Source organism: Oncorhynchus nerka, linkage group LG26, assembly GCF_034236695.1.
Source record: "Oncorhynchus nerka isolate Pitt River linkage group LG26, Oner_Uvic_2.0, whole genome shotgun sequence".
Classification (NCBI taxonomy): domain Eukaryota; kingdom Metazoa; phylum Chordata; class Actinopteri; order Salmoniformes; family Salmonidae; genus Oncorhynchus; species Oncorhynchus nerka.
In genome coordinates, this window is record NC_088421.1 from 18,099,640 (window position 1) to 18,117,983 (window position 18,344).

Sequence of the window (18,344 nt, forward strand, 5' to 3'; positions counted from 1 at the left end):
GGGCAGAGTGGGCTGATGGGAGAAAAGGGTGGAGAGGGATGCTGGGAAGGGGGAGGGGCAGGTGCATCACTAATAGCTTTTTAAAAAGGTTACAGCATGTCGCTCCCTCTTTATAATGGGCCCTAGCTGTGCTGGAAATGCAATTTCCGGGAAATATAATGCGCAAGTGAGAGGGGGGAAGTGTGTACCTTGTGCTTGTGCTTGAGAATGGGAGGGAGAGAGAGGGTATGGTGAGAGAGAAAGACATATAGAAAACAATAGAGGGAGAGAGAGAGAGAAAGGCGGGTGGTGAGTAGAGGTGTAGCGAGTGTACTCTGTTTATCACAGCAGTGTAAAGGGTGGCGGTGTAAATGTTGAAATACTTCATGTGAGCATTATCTGTGGACACTACACTGTCATGTATCTGAACAAACATGATTCCTGAGCTTCCTGCATGTCTGATTCAGCCATGTACACTAATTAACCTCGTGCCTCCACTGGATAGGAGTTTAAACATAGCCTGATTACGTGCGCATGCTTTTCCAAGGGTAAATGTAATTGCTAGTCATGTTCTGGAGACAACTTCATTGCACACTGCCTATAATGATACTCTTACAATTTCCTTCTCACTCTCTGCATTTTACATGCAGGTACAGAATTGATTAAATGTATAATTTCTATTTCATTGTATCAAGAATGGAGAGTGTAAGGCTGTTGATATACCAAACTAAAGAATTATAATCAATATTGACCTTCAGTTGGCGTGTGTGTGTGTGTGTGTGTAGAGAGAGAGAGTGAGAGCACTGAAGAACAAGTCAGAGAACATTGCCTGGGTTTCTCTCATCAATCAGCTTCCCTCCATCTCTTTCTATATCTCTATACCCCTATCACCTAATCTATCAACCACGGAACATCCGGGACTGTCTGTCACTCTCTCCCCTTCCTCTCTGTAGAGTGTTATACACCATCTCTCTCTCTCTCTTTCCCCATCATGACTCATCCTGCCTGCCTCACCTCCTTCAGCTAATGATGATGGTGACACGTGTGACTTTCTCAATGGAGTGACTCATCTGATCACACATAACTTCCTCTTTGACAAGGGAATCTGCTGCTGCCTCAAGTCACTGCACCTGGAGAGTCTTTAGGGTTGAGCAGCATGGGTCTGGGGTTGTATTCGGAATGTGTGACATTATTAAACGTAATAAATATGAATTTGACCTGTTTTACAACTTCTATGTATGTTAAGGGTCATGAATTTAGCACGGTTTAGAAATAAGAAAAATCAATAGCAGAATATACACATATAATTACACTCTCAACTGATATTCAGAACATTGTTCACACTTTAGAGCACTCAGTCCAGGTTTAAATCATCCTGAATAAACCCCAGAGGAAGTGCAGATGGAGTCCGGCTGTGAGGGGAACATTTCTCCTCATAGGGTCTTTCAACCTCTCTACATGGAGTCTTCGGTTCTTTATATTAATTTACCCAGGTTTAGAAATTGCAGGTGCAATTCTAAAAGGTCTTGAAGCTTCTGAAATCATTGTGAGTCAAATGTTTATTTTCTAAGATTTCAATTAAAACCTACATTTGTAGTAAAAGAGGCGAGCCTAAGAGAGCCAATGCTACTGTGTCATTGGAATACCTTAAAATGTTCACAGCTGTGATATTGGAACATCACCTAGAAGAAACAGGAATGACAACCTCGTAATCAGTGATGCACTCTGATAATTGCCTACCTTGCATTATTAACACAGGTACGTTGCCTCTGAATAACACAGTGATAGCACCGGTGGAAATATCTGATATAGGTCGCCATCTTGTGGCCTTCTACTGTCACTGCATAGTCAACGGACGTAATCAATAAGGCCCAGTCCTTGCTATGACAGTCTGTAGGGTCTTTGCTGTTACTATCACATGATAGCGTGCACATAATACATATATTCTACATTTTATTCCAACATACATTTACCATTTGTGAAACCATTAGGCGAAGAACATAAAATACAGTGTTTCCTTGTTCAGTAATTTGCACGTATGCTAGTTTTTAGACATTACTGGGAGTAATTAACAACATTGTACTGAGGTAATAAGGTCATTTTAAAACTTCTTAGGGCTAGCCCACTGTTTTCTCCACTTCCTGTCTGAATGACGTGCCCAAGGTAAACTGCCTGTAGCTCAGGCCCTGAAGCCAGGATATGCTGATAATTGATACCATTAGAAGGAAAACACTCTGAAGTTTATAGAAATGTTAAAATAATGTAGGAGAATATAACACAATAGATAAGGTAGGAGAAAATCCAAAGAAAAACCAACCGGAATTTATTTTTTGAGAGGGACCATCCTCTTAGAAATGCAAGAGAAAGGTCATATTGTAAAATAGCTCACTGGATGCAATTCCTATGGCTTCCACAGGGTGTCAGCAGTCTATGTTCAAGTTTCAGGCTCACAAATAAGAAATAACAGTTTTTGTAAGAGGACAAAGTCTTGTGTCTTGACACAGTCTTGTTTTTGTGCGTCTTGATAAAGTTGCGCAACTGCTAAAATCGGTTTCCTATTGAACATACTTCTTTCCAAAATAAATATTATAGTTTGATTACATTTTAGGGTGTCTGAGGAGTAAATATAAATGTAATTTGACTTGTTTAAATAAAGGTTAGGGGTAGATTTTTGGATTTCTTTCTCTGCAAGTTGAACGAGTGGATTACTCAAAACTAAACAGACTTTTTGGGAATAAAAAAGGATTTGATCTAACAAAACGACACTACATGTTATAGTTGGGACCCTTTGGATGACAAATCAGTAGAAGATTTTCAAAAAGTAAGTGAATATTTAATCTTTATATGTTAATGTATGAAACCTGTGCCGATGTAAAAACATTTTGATGTGGGGCGCCGTCCTCAAACAATCGCATGGCATGTTTTCGCTGTAATAGCTACTGTAAATCAGACAGTGAAGTTAGATTAACAAGTATTTAAGCTTTCAGCCGATATAAGACCCATATGTACCTAAATGTTTGAAATCCTTAAGAACTATTAGAATTGATTTGAATTACGCGCCCTCCAGTTTCACCGGAAGTTGTTCCCCTAGCGCACATATGTCAGAGTCAAGGCCCGCGGGCCACATCCGGCCCGCAAGAAGGTTTTTTACGGCCCCTGGGATGATCTTGATTTATTATTAGAACCGGCCCGCAGCAAGCCGGCAGCCCGCAGATCTTTTACACGCACCAATACTACATTTCCCACAATGCAAAGGTGACGCACCGAGCAGTAGGCTGCTTCATTTTAATATTTATTGGCACAGCAGTCGTCAGCATCACAGTAAAATTAACTTTCAGATACCCATCAAAAATGGCAAAACGGAAGGTGGATACTGAGAACCGGGGGTTTCAAACAAGGTGGGAGTCGGAGTATATGTTCACGAAGGTAGCTGGAAAACCTGTGTGTCTTCTGTGTGGAGAAAGTGTGGCGGTACTGAAAGAGTATAATCTGAGACGACATTATGAAACGAAACACGCGGACAAAAACAAGAATATGGACATGGAACAAAGGCTACAAAAGGCAGAGGAATTAAAACGAGGCCTCCTTTGATTAATAGATTTTTGCACTTTATTTTTTTGTATTTCAATCCAATTATATTTTAAAAATATTTCAGTTGAGTGGATGATAGAAAATTGCTATTATTGTTTTTTCTTTGAAGTAAATTTAGCCCACTTTTGCTAAAATAGAAAATATAGTCTACTGATGGTGCCTTGAATACCGGTTTCTTTCATTTAATGTTCATGTTATGGGGATATTTATATAAAGGAAATTTGTCTTTTGTGTCTGTTGAAAATTAAAGATTACTGACAGAGCCATAAGAAAATATTGCTTTATTTATCTGATCATATTGTAATATATTTGTTAGGTTTTCAGTAGGTTCAATTAGGTTCACTAGACTATATGCGTCATTTAAAAAATTTTCAATGAACATTCGAACAGTCCGGCCCTCGTCTTGTAGCTGATTTTTTTATTTGGCCCTCCGTCCATTTGACTTTGACACCCCTGCAGCGGGACACCGATCCAAAACAACTTGTATATCACAGAGGTTAGAGAGTTATCAGCTCAGAAGTTGCAGATCTGCATTGACTAATAAAATAAATGATTTACATGTAATACGTATCTCTCACCAGCCTTTAGAGGTTGTTGCTAAGGCAGAAGTGCATATTATGTCCAATAGAGAAAATAAAACGAGAACATTGATTAAAAAGTATAAAACATTCCTATTGGCTATGATCCACACCCTGGGCCACATTTGAGCAGCATTCAGCATTGCGATTGGTCAAAGGATAAAATCAATGACAGTAAAACAGAATGTGTCCTGCCCTCGTAAAAGGCAAGAGCAAACACTCAACATCCTTTTTATTGCAATATCCATTTATTGTTCTCATCAGACAAATCTTTACAAAACAGAGGGTACGTTGTAACAAGATTAAATGAAGTGTTAAAACTCAAAACACTTTTCCTTTGTTACTGCATTATTTATCGTGTTATTATTTTTTAAATATAACTAAATCAAACTGCAGATGTATTGTATTGCACCAAGGAACACACATTCTGACCCAAACATAGTCAAGCCATCTGTGTAGTATTTTGTAGCTGCTGTCAGTTTTGGCCTAGCAGTTAAGAGTGCTGGGCCAGTAACTGAAAGGTCGCTGGTTCGAATCCCCGAGATGACAAGGTGCCCTAGACCAAGGCACTTAACCATAATTGCTTCTGTAAGTCGCTCTGGATAAAAGCGTCTGCTAAATGACTTAAATGTAAAAGCAACAGACCCCCTCAAAATTGTGATAGTAGTATACAGTGCACTTTGTCCTAATTCACTGACTTTGGTGTATAGGGAAAGGAGGATATCTAGTCAGCTGTACAACTGAATGCATTCAACCCTACCCCTCTGAATCAGAGAGGCATGGGGGGCTGCCTTAACCCACTGTTCCCTGGGAGCCAATGACATTGATTAACTGTCTTGCTTAGGGGCAGAACGACAGATTTTTACCTTGTCAATTTGGGGATTCGATCCAGCAACCTTTCGGTTACTGGCCCAATACGGACTGGCAGGTGAACTATTACAAGAGAAACTAAACCATGAGGGGATTATATTGTTAGCATAAAATCACGGGCCATCTTCGGTTGACTCCAACCTTGGACCGGGAGGGTACCTGGTTTGATGCAGAATGGCTGCCATTTTGGAACGAGGAGAGGTCCGATCCAGGCCTGATTTAGAGTGGACCAGGACCTTTACATACACTCTTGTCTTTAGTAATACAGTTGATATGATTAATGTTCCCATTTCTCCATAACCACTTAATGTAAGGAAAGCAGTGGGGTGTCTGTGTAAAAATCACATTCTCATTACAAAAAATAACTATTTACAAAACCATACAAACAGGTTTAAGTGTAAGAAAGTGGAAAAGAGGGGAGGTATAGCCTAGAGATTAGGAGAGGTAAATGAGTGTGTGTGTTTGTTTGTTTCGTTGGGTGAGCATGTGTTTGTTCGTCCAAACGTGTGTGTATTTTGGTGAGTTTGTCAATATTAAATATATGTTTTCTTATGAGCGTTTTCGTGTGTGTGTGTGTTGTCCAGCAGAGGGAAACATTCCACAGCACAGTGACAGTATAGTCAGGATACAACACAAAGAAGAAAACCAAACAGTGGAAGAAAACCATCCGCCAGTGGGAGGGAGTGGAAAGTGGAGGGTGAGATATGAGCAGTGGTGGAAAATGTACCCAATTATCATACTTGAGTAAAAATAAAGATACCTTAATAGAAAATGACTCAAGTGAAAGTCACCCAGTAAAATACTACATGAGTAAAAGTCTAAAAGTATTTGGTTTTAAATATACTTAAGTATCAAAAGTAAATGTAATTGCTAAAATATACTTAGTTAAACGTAAAGTAGAAATAGTTTCAAATTCCTTATATTAAGCAAATCTTTTTAATTTACGGATAGCCAGGGGCACACTCCAACACTCACATAACTTACAAACAAAGCATTTGTGTTTCGTGACTCCTCCAGATCAGAGGCAGTAGGGATGACCAGGGATGTTCTCTTGAATAGTGCATGAATTGGACCATTTTCCTGTTCTGCTAAGCATAAACATTTTTTGGGGCTGTCAGGGAAAATGTATGGAGTAAAAAGTACATAATTATACATAATTATTAATACTTTACACCACTGGATATGAGTGAGGGCTGTGCAAATCAAAATTAAACTGTTTGTGGTAACCACACCATATATACACATCAAATAAATACATCTACGATCAATCTCCTCATAAATAAATCACATTATCACATGAATAGGCAAAGTCCAATAATATCTCTCTACGGCCCAGAGACAGGGAATCTTGGTTTTCCAGTGTGGCGTTCTGTTCCATGCCGATGTGATCCGTTCCATGCCGATGTGATCCGTTCCATTCCGATATGATCCGTTCCATTCCGATGGGATCCGTTCCATTCCGATGGGATCCGTTCCATTCCGATGGGATCCGTTCCATTCCGATGGGATCCGTTCCATTCCAATGTGATCCGTTCCATTCCGATGGGATCCGTTCCATTCCGATGGGATCCGTTTCATGCCGATGTGATCCGTTCCATTCCAGGCAAAAGGGATGTGTAAGTAAACAAGTATTTTAGTGACATCACAATGACAAAGCTTTGGTAACCAAGGTTCCCTGTCCAGATACATTGAGTGTAAAAGAAAATGTTTGGTACTGTACAAAGCTCATGTCCTGTCACTTGTGATGTATTTCAAAATGTGTCTCATCCGGTCTTACCAAATCTGTATATATATATATATATATATATATATATATATATATATATATATTTCATGCTGACTTGCTGCAGAAGCAACCAATCGAAAGCGGAGAAAAATAAACCGTCTGCAGTTTCATCCTGTTTGTTCTTGTATTGTCTTCTCCTCAGTGATATGAACAGAATCCTTTGATCTGGGTAATGTCATGCAGAGCTGAAGAGAGGTCTGCCAGAGAGCTAATGCGGTGCGTGTAGACCTACCAGGATCCTGATCTGTGTGTGTTGTCTCTATGCTGTATTTGGAAGGTACAGTAATTAAGTACCACAGTTGCTACAGAAAGTGATTGGTCCGTAAACATTTGTTCACTTGAGATATTTGATGACTGGCGCATTCTAGGATACTGAAAATGAGCCCTAAAGCCAGCAGAGAGCGCTCATTCAGCGGTTGTTTGGGTTCATCTTAAAAGTGTACAGAGACACAAATGACTGAAGTGTTTCAGGATGACTGGCTGCATTGCAGACAGTTGAAAACACAAAAGAACACAGTTGTCAAATGGATTGACAGTTTGTCCTTACAAGCACGTAGAAGATGAAACATCACCTTGTGATATCAGTGAGATGTGTACTTCACACAATGAAGCACATTCAAAAACAAGTCTGCAAAACAAAAAATAAGCCTCTGAAAACAACAAAATGAAAGAGGCATAACTGTACCTGGCACTGTACTGAATGTTCAGCTGGACAGCTGTTAAGTCTTTGTGAGTCTCACTTTGAGAGCTCTCAGTTCCCCCAGGGGTTTGGGCTTGGACAAGGTTAGGGGGAGGTTTGTAGAGGTCTGAGTATTCTGTGTGTGTTGTGTTTGTGTGCGTGTGTTTTGAAAGTCTAGACCTGCGTGGAGTAGGATCTGTAGAGGGTGGAGTAGCGGCCTGCCGGGTGGGCGGCGCAGTGGTGTTCGTGTGAGTGTTCATGTTCGTGTGGCTGGTCTAGACTTCGCTGGAAATGGAGCGAGACGGAATGAGGACATCTGGGGTGGCGGGGAACCGATACGGCTGATGGTCATGTGATCTCTGTGAAAGGAGACCCCCTCGGAGTCTGCAGGGGAGAGAGAGGAGTGAAAAAGAGAAAGGGAGGGACAGAAGAGAAGAGAGGGAGGAAGAAGAGACAGAGAGAGAAAGATGGGGCAGAAAGAGTGATGAAAAAAAGAAAAACGAGTGAGGAGCAAGAGAAACAGATCAAAAGTTGGTCAGAATGGCTGGTGAACGTAGGGATGGTAGGGAGGGCAGGAGGAGGAGAGTGCAGGATGCTGGTGACAGAGATAGAAGGATAGAGATCAAGTGAGGGATAAGGGAAAGAGCAAGGTGGGAGACAGGGGAGAGGAGGTCAGGTGAGGGTTAGTGTAGGTGACTGACAAGAGGAGACACAAGCAATCTCAAAGCTGCTCCCTTGAATCACACTTCCAACAGGTTGTCCTTCCCCAGTGCCTTCTGCTCTCCCTTATCTAAAGAGCTCACAGTGCACTTCTCATTCACTTCAAAGTTCTAAGAGACCTTCAAAGCTTCAACCACTGAGGGATGGTGAATGAATGCTGAGGAAGAGACTACTGCAAACGGCTCCCTCTAAAGAGCCACACATTTTCTGAGTAAAGGGTTATTGGCTCAAAGACAAGGTTTGGTGTTCTTGTGCTTTGGTCGGGGTTGAGGGTTAGGGGGTGGTGCTGGGAGATGCGCTGTGAGGGGACATCCTCTTTTGGGATTGGGGGGACGACAGAAGGGGAGAGAAGGGGTGCATGTCTGCCCCCCTGTGTGTGCAACCCTGCCACTCACCCACCCCCACCCCTTACCTGAGTTCCACTTAACTTTTCGAGAGGACTCTCCACACATGGCAGAGCCACCATGGGCATGCCTAGCACCGACTCAGGGCGATGTGGCCGCGGGGGAGGGGGAGGGGGCCTCGTCTGCTGGAAGTTGTTGATCACACACGTCACCTGGAGAGAGAGGAGTGAGAGTGAGAAAGAGACAGAGAGAGAGAGAGAGAGAGAGAGAGAGAGAGAGAGAGAGAGAGAGAGAGACAGAGAGAGAGAGACAGATAGAGAGAGAGAGAGAGAGAGGAGAGGGAAAGAGAAAGGGAAAAACTGAGTTAATAAGAAAAGGAAAGGTAATGCCAAAAGTATTGGGACAGTGATAATTGTGTTGTTTTTTGGCTCTGTACTCCAGAACTTTGGATTTGAAATGATACAATGACTATGAGTGTAAAGTGCAGACTGTCAGCTTTAATTTTAGGGTATTTTCATCCATATCGGGTGAACCATTTAGAAATTACAAAACTTTTTGTATATAGTCCCCCCATTTTAGGGGACCAAATCAAATTGTATTGGTCACATGTGCCGAATACAACAGGTGTAGACTTTAGAGTGAAATGCTTACTTACAAGCCCATTCTCAACATTGCATAGTTAAATAGTAAGACAAATACTTACACAAAAAAAACAAAATAGTAAGACAATAAAAACAATAACAAGGATATACAGTGGGGCAAAAAAGTATTTAGTCAGCCACCAATTGTGCAAGTTCTCCCACTTAAAAAGATGAGAGAGGCCTGTCATTTTCATCATAGGTACACTTCAACTATGACAGACATAATGAGGAAAAAAATCCAGAAAATCACATTTTTAATGAATTTATTTGCAATTTATGGTGGAAAATAAGTATTTGGTCAACCAACAAACAAGCAAGATTTCTGGCTCTCACAGACCTGTAACTTCTTCTTTAAAATGTCAGCAATATACATCACTGTTACATTCTATCACCCTCATCTCATCTCTCTGAATAATGACTTCCCTAACCACCCTCTTCTCCCTCACCATTCCCTCAGCTCCCTCCATGCTTCCCTCCCCTCCCCTCCCTCCCTCTCACTATTCCCTCAGCTCCCTCCATGCTTCCCTCCCCTCCCCTCCCCTCGCTCCCTCTCACCAGAAACACAGCGATGGCTCCTCCAGTGAAGAAGCCGGCCAGGACGTCGGCCCAGTGGTTGCGGTACTCTGCCACCTTGACCACTCCCACCAGCATGGCCAGGCATAGCAGGGTCAGGCTGACTGTAGGCTTGGTCAGCCGAGTGCCTTTGGTCCGGAATACCAGCGTCACATACATCTGAGACAGACAGGTAGGGGGAGGAGACCAGGAGGACTGTCAGGAATTGTAATACTGTAGGCTGGGTATCAATTCTATACTATAGGGTGGTATACCATAACATGTGTATCAAACTGTCCAAACTCCTACTCCCCAGACCAGAACCTACCACAGTGTAGACTGCAGAGTAGACACTGAGGGCTGCGTCCTTGGAGGGGAAGGATTTGCGTGCGGATGCCACTACCAGGGGGTTTCCAGTGCAGGCACGGGGCTGGGTGATGTACTGCATGTTGGATGTGCACCCCAGGGCCGTGTAGTTAGGCCGGCAGGCAGACAGGAAGTGAGGCGTCTGGTTTCCTGTAACCGCCTGACCCGCGTTGGCAAAGATGGTGGTGGTGAACAGGCCGAAGGAGAACACCCCTGAGGGAGAGAGAAAGAGAGAAAGAGCGAGAGAGAGCAATGACAGCCAACTAAAAGAGGAGGAGTTTAGTTATCCCCCAGCCTACCTGGGAGCCGCTGTTATCAGCTGAGTTGTGAAATTGCAAAAGCCTTCATGATCACCTGAAGCCTTCATGATCACCATAAATTGCACCTGTACATTAATGATCTGCCTTCTGTCTGTACTGGGTCTGAAGTTCAAATGTATGCAGATGATACAGTGATATATGTGCATGCAAAGAGCAAACAACAAGCTGCACAAGAACTCACTACTGTAATGGTCCAGGTTACAAAGTGGCTCAGTGACTCGTGTTTGCATCTCAATGTGAAAAAAACTGTTTGCATGTTCTTCACAAAGAGGGCAACAGATGCTACTGAGCTAGATGTCTATGTGTCAGGGGAGAAGCTCCAGGTGGTATCCGATTTTAAGTACCTTGGCATCATACTTGATTCCAACCTCTCTTTTAAAAAGCATGTGAAAAAGGTAATTCAAATAACTAAATTCAATCTAGCTAATTTCCGATTTATACGAAATTGTTTGACTACAGAGGTAGCAAAACTGTACTTCAAATCTATGATACTCCCCACTTAACATACTGCTTGACTAGTTGGGCCCAAGCTTGCTGTACAACATTAAAACCTATTCAGTCTGTCTACAAACAGGCTCTCAAAGTGCTTGATAGGAAGCCCAATAGCCATCATCATTGTCACATCCTTAGAAAGCATGAGCTCTTGAGTTGGGAAAATCTTGTGCAATACACCGACGCATGTCTTGTATTCAAGATCCTTAATGGCCTGGCTCCCCCTCCACTCAATATTTTTGTTAAACAGAAAACCCAGACATATGGCAGCAGATCCACAAGGTCTGCCATGAGAGGTGACTGTATAGTTCCCCTAAGGAAAAGCACCTTTAGTAAATCTGCATTCTCTGTGAGAGCTTCCCATGTCTGGAATACACTGCCATCAGACACACATAACTGCACCACATATCACACTTTCACAAAATGCTTGAAGACCTGGCTGAAGGTCAATCAGATTTGTGAACATGGTCCCTAGCTGTGTGTTGCCGCTTTCCATGTTGTCTGTTGTCTGTAGCTTGTGAGGTGTGGAAACACTTTGTTGCTTTTATGAATTTTGTCTTGCTGCTTTTTGTTCTATGTTGCTCTGTCTGTATGCTATGTCTTGCTTGTCTTATGTTGCTATGTCTTGCTTGTTCTATGGTGCTATTGTCTATATTGTAATTGTTTTTAATAACCTGCCCAGGGACTGCGGTTGAAAATTAGCCGGCTGGCTAAAACCGGCACTTTTACTGAAACGTTGATTAATGTGCACTGTCCCTGTAAAAATAAAATAAACTAAAATAAACTAAAGTGATGAACATGCAAATAAAGTTGAAGTCAGAAGTTTACATACACCTTAGCCAAATACATTTAAACTCAGTTTGTCACAATTCCTGACATTTAATCCTAGTAAAAATTCTCTGTCTTAGATCAGTTAGGATCACCACTATATTTTAAGAAAGTGAAATGTCAGAATAATAGTAGAGAGAATGATTGATTTCAGCTTTTATTTCTTTCATCACATTCCCAGTGGGTCAGATGTTTACATACACTCAATTAGTATTTGGTGGCATTGCCTTTAAATTGTTGAAACAATTGAAAGCTTCCCACAAGTTTCCCACAATAAGTTGGGCAAATTTTGGCCCATTCTTCCTGACAGAGCTGGTGTAACAGAGTCAGGTTTGTAGGCCTCCTTGCTCGCACACACTTTTTCAGTTCTGCCCACAAATGTTCAATAGGATTGAGGTCAGGGCTTTGTGATGGCCACTCCAATACCTTGACTTTATTGTCCTTAAGCCGTTTTGCCACAACCTTGGAAGTATGCTTGGGGTCATTTGCGACCCATCAGACCCATTTGCGACCAAACTTTAACTTCCTGACTGATGTCTTGAGATGTTGCTTCAATATATCCACATAATTTTCCCTGCCTCGTGATGCCATCTATTTTGTGAAGTGCATCAGTCCGTCCTGCAGTAAAGCACCCCCACAACATGATGCTGCCACCCCCATGCTTCACGGTTGGGATAGTGTTCTTCGGCTTGCTAGCCTCCCCCTTTTTCCTCCAAACATAACGATGGTCATTATGGCCAAACAGTTATATTTTTGTTTCATCAGACCAGAGGACATTTCTCCAAAAAGTATTATCTTCGTCCCCATGTGCAGTTGCAAACCGTAGTCTGACTTTTTTATGGAGGTTTTGGAGCAGTGGCTTCTTCCTTGCTGAGCGACCTTCCAGGATATGTCGATATTAGTTTTTAGTTTAGTTTAGTTTATTTTTTATTTTTACAGGGACAGTGCACATTAATCAACGGTTCAGTAAAAGTGCTGGTTTTAGCCAGCCGGCTAATTTTCAGCCGCAGTCCCTGAGCAGGTTATTAAAAACAATTACAATATAGACAATAGCAACATAGAACAAGCAAGACATAGCAACATAGGACAAGAAGACATAGCATACAGACAGAGCAACATAGGACAAGCAAGACGTAGCATACAGACAGAACAAAAAGCAGCAAGACAAAATTCATAAAAGCAACAAAGTGTTTCCACACCTCACAAGCTACAGACAACAGACAACATGGAAAGCGGAAACACACAGCTAGGGACCATGTTCACAAATCTGATTGACCTTTAGCCATGTCTTCAAGCATTTTGTGAAAGTGTGATATGTGGTGCAGTTATGTGTGTCTGATGGCAGTGTATTCCAGACATGGGAAGCTCTCACAGAGAATGCAGATTTACTAAAGGTGCTTTTCCTTAGGGAACTATACAGTCACCTCTCATGGCAGACCTTGTGGATCTGCTGCCATATGTCTGGGTTTTCTGTTTAACAAAAATATTGAGTGGAGGGGAGCCAGGCCATTAAGGATCTTGAATACAAGACATGCGTCGGTGTATTGCACAAGATTTTCCCAACTCAAGAGCTCATGCTTTCTAAGGATGTGACAATGATGATGGCTATTGGGCTTCCTATCAAGCACTTTGAGAGCCTGTTTGTAGACAGACTGAATAGGTTTTAATGTTGTACAGCAAGCTTGGGCCCAACTAGTCAAGCAGTATGTTAAGTGGGGGAGTATCATAGTTTCGAAGTACAGATTTGCTACCTCTGTAGTCAAACAATTTCGTATAAATCGGAAATTAGCTAGGTTGAATTTGGTTATTTGAATTACCTTATTCACATGCTTTTTAAAAGAGAGGTTGGAATCAAGTATGATGCCAAGGTACTTAAAATCGGATACCACCTGGAGCTTCCCTGACACATAGACATCTGGCTCAGTATCATCTGTTGCCCTCTTTGTGAAGAACATGCAAACAGTTTTTTTCACATTGAGATGCAAACACGAGTCACTGGGCCACTTTGTAACCTGGACCATTACAGTAGTGAGTTCTTGTGCAGCTTGTTGTTTGCATGCACATATATCACTGTATCATCTGCATACATTTGAACTTCAGACCCAGTACAGACAGAAGGCAGATCATTAATGTACAGGCTGAACAGGAGGGGCCCCAGTATTGACCCTTGGGGCACGCCCACATCATAGCTACGAGTGGGCGACAGCTCATTGCTCACTCTGACACACTGAGTTCTGCCTTCAAGGTATGATTTCATCCATCTCAAGGCATCAAGGGAAAAGTTGAACTTGGACAATTTTGTGATGAGAATCTCATGGTTAACAGTATCAAAAGCCTTCCTTAGGTCCAGAAACACAGCCCCAACAGCACCCCCTTTGTCCATCTTGGACTTCACATTTTCCAGAAGAAAGCAGTTGGCCGTTTCTGTGGAGTGTTTCGCTCTGAAGCCAAACTGCATGGAGTGTAATGTGAAGGGGCTGTTGTTGAGGTGGGCAATCAGTTGTTCTGCTACACACTTTTCAACAACCTTTGACACCACAGGTAGTATACTAATGGGCCTGTAGTTACTCACGTCAGCAGGGTCGCCTGATTTAAAGATGGCCGTTATTATGGCCGACTTCCATACCCTTGGAAACACACCGAGACCAATAGATGTGTTGGTGACCTTAGTAATGGGGCCAATGAGTGACTCTTTGTAGTTTTACTGTGAATATAGATGTTTTTGTACCTGTTTCCTCCAGCATCTTCACAAGAACTTTTGCTGTTTTTCTGGGATTGATTTGCACTTTTCACACCAAAGTACGGTCATCTCTAGGAGACAGAACGCGTCTCCTTCCTGAGCGGTATGACGGCTGCGTGGTCCCATGGTGTTTATACTTGCGTACTATTGTTTGTATAGATGAATGTGGTACCTTCAGGCATTTGGAAATTGCTCCCAAGGATGAACCAGCCTTGTGGAGGTCTACAATTTTCTTTCTGAGGTCTTGGCTGATTTCTTTTGATTTTCCAATGATGTCAAGCAAAGAGGCACTGAGTTTGAAGGTAGGCTTTGAAATACATCCACAGGTATACCTCCATTTGACTCAAATGAAGCCTTTCAGAAGCTTCTAAAGCCATAACATAATTTTCTGGAATGTTCCAAGCTGTTTAAAGGCAACTTAGTGTATGTAAATGTCTGACTCACTGGAATTGTGATACAGTGAATTATAACTGAAATAATCTGTCTGTAAACAATTGTTGGAAAAATTACTTGTGTCATGCACAAAGTAGATGTCCTAACCGACTTGCCAAAACTATAGTATTTTTAACTAGAAATTTGTGGAGTGGTTTAAAAATGAGTTTTAATGACTCCAACCTAAGTGTATGTAAACTTCCGACTTCAACTGTATGTATGTGTAACGGTTTTCTTTAGGTGAAGTAGAGGCGGACCAAAATGCAGCGTGGTCGTTATTCATTGTACTTTAATAAAGAAACTGTACACGAATAAACTAACAAAACAACAAACGTGCGAAAACCTAAAACAGTCCTATCTGGTGCAAAACACAGAGACAGGAACAATCACCCACAAACACACAGTGAAACCCAGGCTACCTAAGTTTGGTTCCCAATCAGAGACAATGACTAACACCTGCCTCTGATTGAGAACCATATCAGGCCAGACATACAAGACATCCAACATAGAATGCCCACTCAGATCACACCCTGACCAACCAAAACATAGAAACATACAAAGCAAACTATGGTCAGGGTGTGACAGTATGAAATTCTTCTCACCAGCTTTAGCCATCACCATCACAAACTGCTGAGGCATGTCTCTTCCTGTTTTATTGTTGTGTTACTTGCATTCTAATGTCTCTTCCTGTTTTATTGTTGTGTTACTTGCATTCTCATGTCTCTTCCTGTTTTATTGTTGTGTTACTTGCATTCTCATGTCTCTTCCTGTTTTATTGTTGTGTTACTTGCATTCTCATGTCTCTTCCTGTTTTATTGTTGTGTTACTTGAATTCTCATGTCTCTTCCTGTTTTATTGTTGTGTTACTTGCATTCTCGTGTTTCTTCAAATGTAGCAAGTTCAATCAGGAAGGCTGGTCTGAATGTTTGTTCAACTTCATCAAGCCGCAACCATAATTCACTCTGTTTCCTATTATACGGGCATATTGGGAATGAATACAAGTGTTTCATCATCAGCATAGCATCTAGTTCTTCTCCTCTATCCTATTAGCCATGTGCAGAATGTCATTCACCTATTCACCTTAAGCCTATAAGCACGGCACAATAATGCACATTCTGCAGGGTTCCTGTTTAAGCTATCACTTTCCTCTCTTTACTGTCCCAGACCCTCCATTTGTGGCAGCCGGAATTAGGTGAGAGCCCTCCGACCTGATGTTTGAGGACTGGCCTGGCCCTGGACGAGAGGAACAATTTGCCGTGGTTGGTAATTGGCGGAAAGGCGAAGGAGTAATGCTTTGTCCAGATGGAGGAATGCTAACTTGTGTCACTGGCATAGAAGGCGTTGGCGGAATGGCCTGTCTCCCGTGCTCCGTGTTGGCTGTTGACCCCGGAGCCTCCGGGGACTGTGTGCCATGCTGTACCAGAGGGGCAGATTGGGAAAGAAAGGCAGACAGTTCAGGTCCATGTGGAGGGGTGGTCAGGTCAACTCCCTGTTTGTTCCTCTCCAGGAAGGATGAGACCACCCGTGCCTCCTCCAATTCCCTTCTTGCTTGACGGTGCCGTCGCTGCTGTGCCAGGTCCTTGGCAATGACTTCCCGTTCCTGTAGAGCTCTACGGGCCTGCACATCCAATTGGTGACATCGTTTGTCAGCCTGTCGTTCCTCCTCAATCTGACGCTCAATTTCCTCCAAAGCTAATAGTTCCGTCCTCTCTTGTAGGACAGCGTTCTGTAAATCGCTGAGGGCTAGTGAATGGGGCGGTTTCCTATCTAAGAGTGGAGGATAAGGCAGGCCACACCCATGTCTCCTTTGTCATGGCCAGGGCCAGGGTCGCACCCAAGAAGCAGTTATCAATGCCTAGGCTGGAACTCAGTGCCCCCCTTTCCGGAGCCCAGTTGGCCTCTACCTTGCGAGCCGAGCTCACCTTGCCAATCCAAAGGGTCATCTACTGGAGTGATTCGACCACTGTATTGACCTGGCTCAAGTCGGAGTCCTGCAGGTATAAGGTGTTTGTCGGAACTCGCATTGCGGAAATCCAAGACCTAACAGAAGTCCAGGACTGGAGGTATTTATATTACTATCTATATTATTATTCATATTTATATCTGTATTATTAGTATTATCTATTTTTATTATTATTTTCTATATTATTATTATTTTCTATATTATTTATATTATTATTTATATTATCTATATTATTATTATTATCTACATTATTATTATCTATATGATTATTATTTATATGATCTATATGACTATTATTTTCTATATTATCATTAATATTAATATGTATATCTATATTATTATTATCTATATTTTTTATTTTATTTGTATTATTTGTATTTTCTATATTATTATTATTATCTAAATTATTATTAATATCTATATTATTATTATCTATACTATTATTATAATTATTATTATCTATATTATTATTATTATTGTTATCACTGCACTGTTGGGAAAGAGCTCTCACTGTACTGTTTTACACCAGTTATATCCTGTGCACAGTGACAAATACAATCAACATCTACATTTTCCTTTAAAAATACATCAAATGTAGGTACGCTTTTGTAGATATTTCCAATTCCAGGTGTGTTTATATCATCTTGTTGGACACACTAATCATTCAAGACTAGTTCAGGCAGGGCTGGGTGGTGTTGGCCTAAACTCTAGAGGCTGTAGTGGTTACCTAGGAAGCGGACGATGCGTCGCAGAAGGGGGTTGAAGTAGCAGCAGTCTGCTGTCACTATGGTCTTCTCTTGCGTCCCCTCAGCCTTCAGAAAGAATGCCACCAGCTCCCCTACCAGGATCTGTAGAGAGAGAGAGAGAGAGACAGACACAGAGAGAGAGACACACACAGAGAGAGACAGAGAGAGAGACGAAGAAGAGACAGAGAGAGAGAAAGAGAGAGAGACAGAGAGAGAGAGAGGGAGGCAGAGGGAGAGAGAGAGAGCAACGTAGAGAGGGAGGCAGAGAGAGAGAGAGAGACAAAGAGAGACAGAGAGAGAGATAAGCGAGAGAGAAAGGGAGAGAGAGAGAGAAGAGAGAGAGACAGACAGAGACAGACAGAGAGACAGACACAGAGAGACAGACACATAGAGACAGAGAGACAGAGAGAGAAAGAGAGAGACAGACAGAGAGAGACAGAGAAAGAGAGACACAGAGAGAGACAGAGAGAGTGAGAGAGAGAGAGAGAGAGAGGGAGACAGAGGGAGAGACAGGGAGGGAGAGAGAGAGAGAGAGAGAGAGAGAAGAGGCAGTGAGAGATCCCGTTAGCTTTATTGAGGGCCCTGAACTGAGCGAGAGGGCGCGTGTCTTGAAAACAACAAGTTATTTGATTTAATTTAGGCAAAGTTCTCGAAAAGCCACATGCCCACACAGACCTCAACTCTCTAACACAACACGTGGCTTAATGTCAGCGCGTG

General features: G+C 42.1%; 1 protein-coding gene across 2 annotated transcripts in view; it reads right to left on the minus strand.

Moving 5' to 3' along the window:
- Window positions 1-4,377: 4,377 nt before the first annotated feature.
- LOC115110452 (phospholipid phosphatase-related protein type 5-like) overlaps window positions 4,378-18,344 on the minus strand; it is a 58,258-nt gene continuing 44,291 nt past the window's right edge. Inside the window, exons 4-8 of one of the 2 annotated variants that reach the window (XM_029636122.2) lie at window positions 17,609-17,729; window positions 10,069-10,319; window positions 9,744-9,920; window positions 8,632-8,759; window positions 4,378-7,867 (exon numbers count right to left, since the gene is read on the minus strand). In XM_029636122.2, coding sequence (XP_029491982.1) covers window positions 7,759-7,867; window positions 8,632-8,759; window positions 9,744-9,920; window positions 10,069-10,319; window positions 17,609-17,729 — 786 coding nt within the window. In that variant the 3' untranslated portion in view covers window positions 4,378-7,758. Of the gene's footprint in view, window positions 7,868-8,615; window positions 8,760-9,743; window positions 9,921-10,068; window positions 10,320-17,608; window positions 17,730-18,344 lie in introns of both variants that reach the window. The other variant, XM_029636124.2, reaches the window with a different exon arrangement.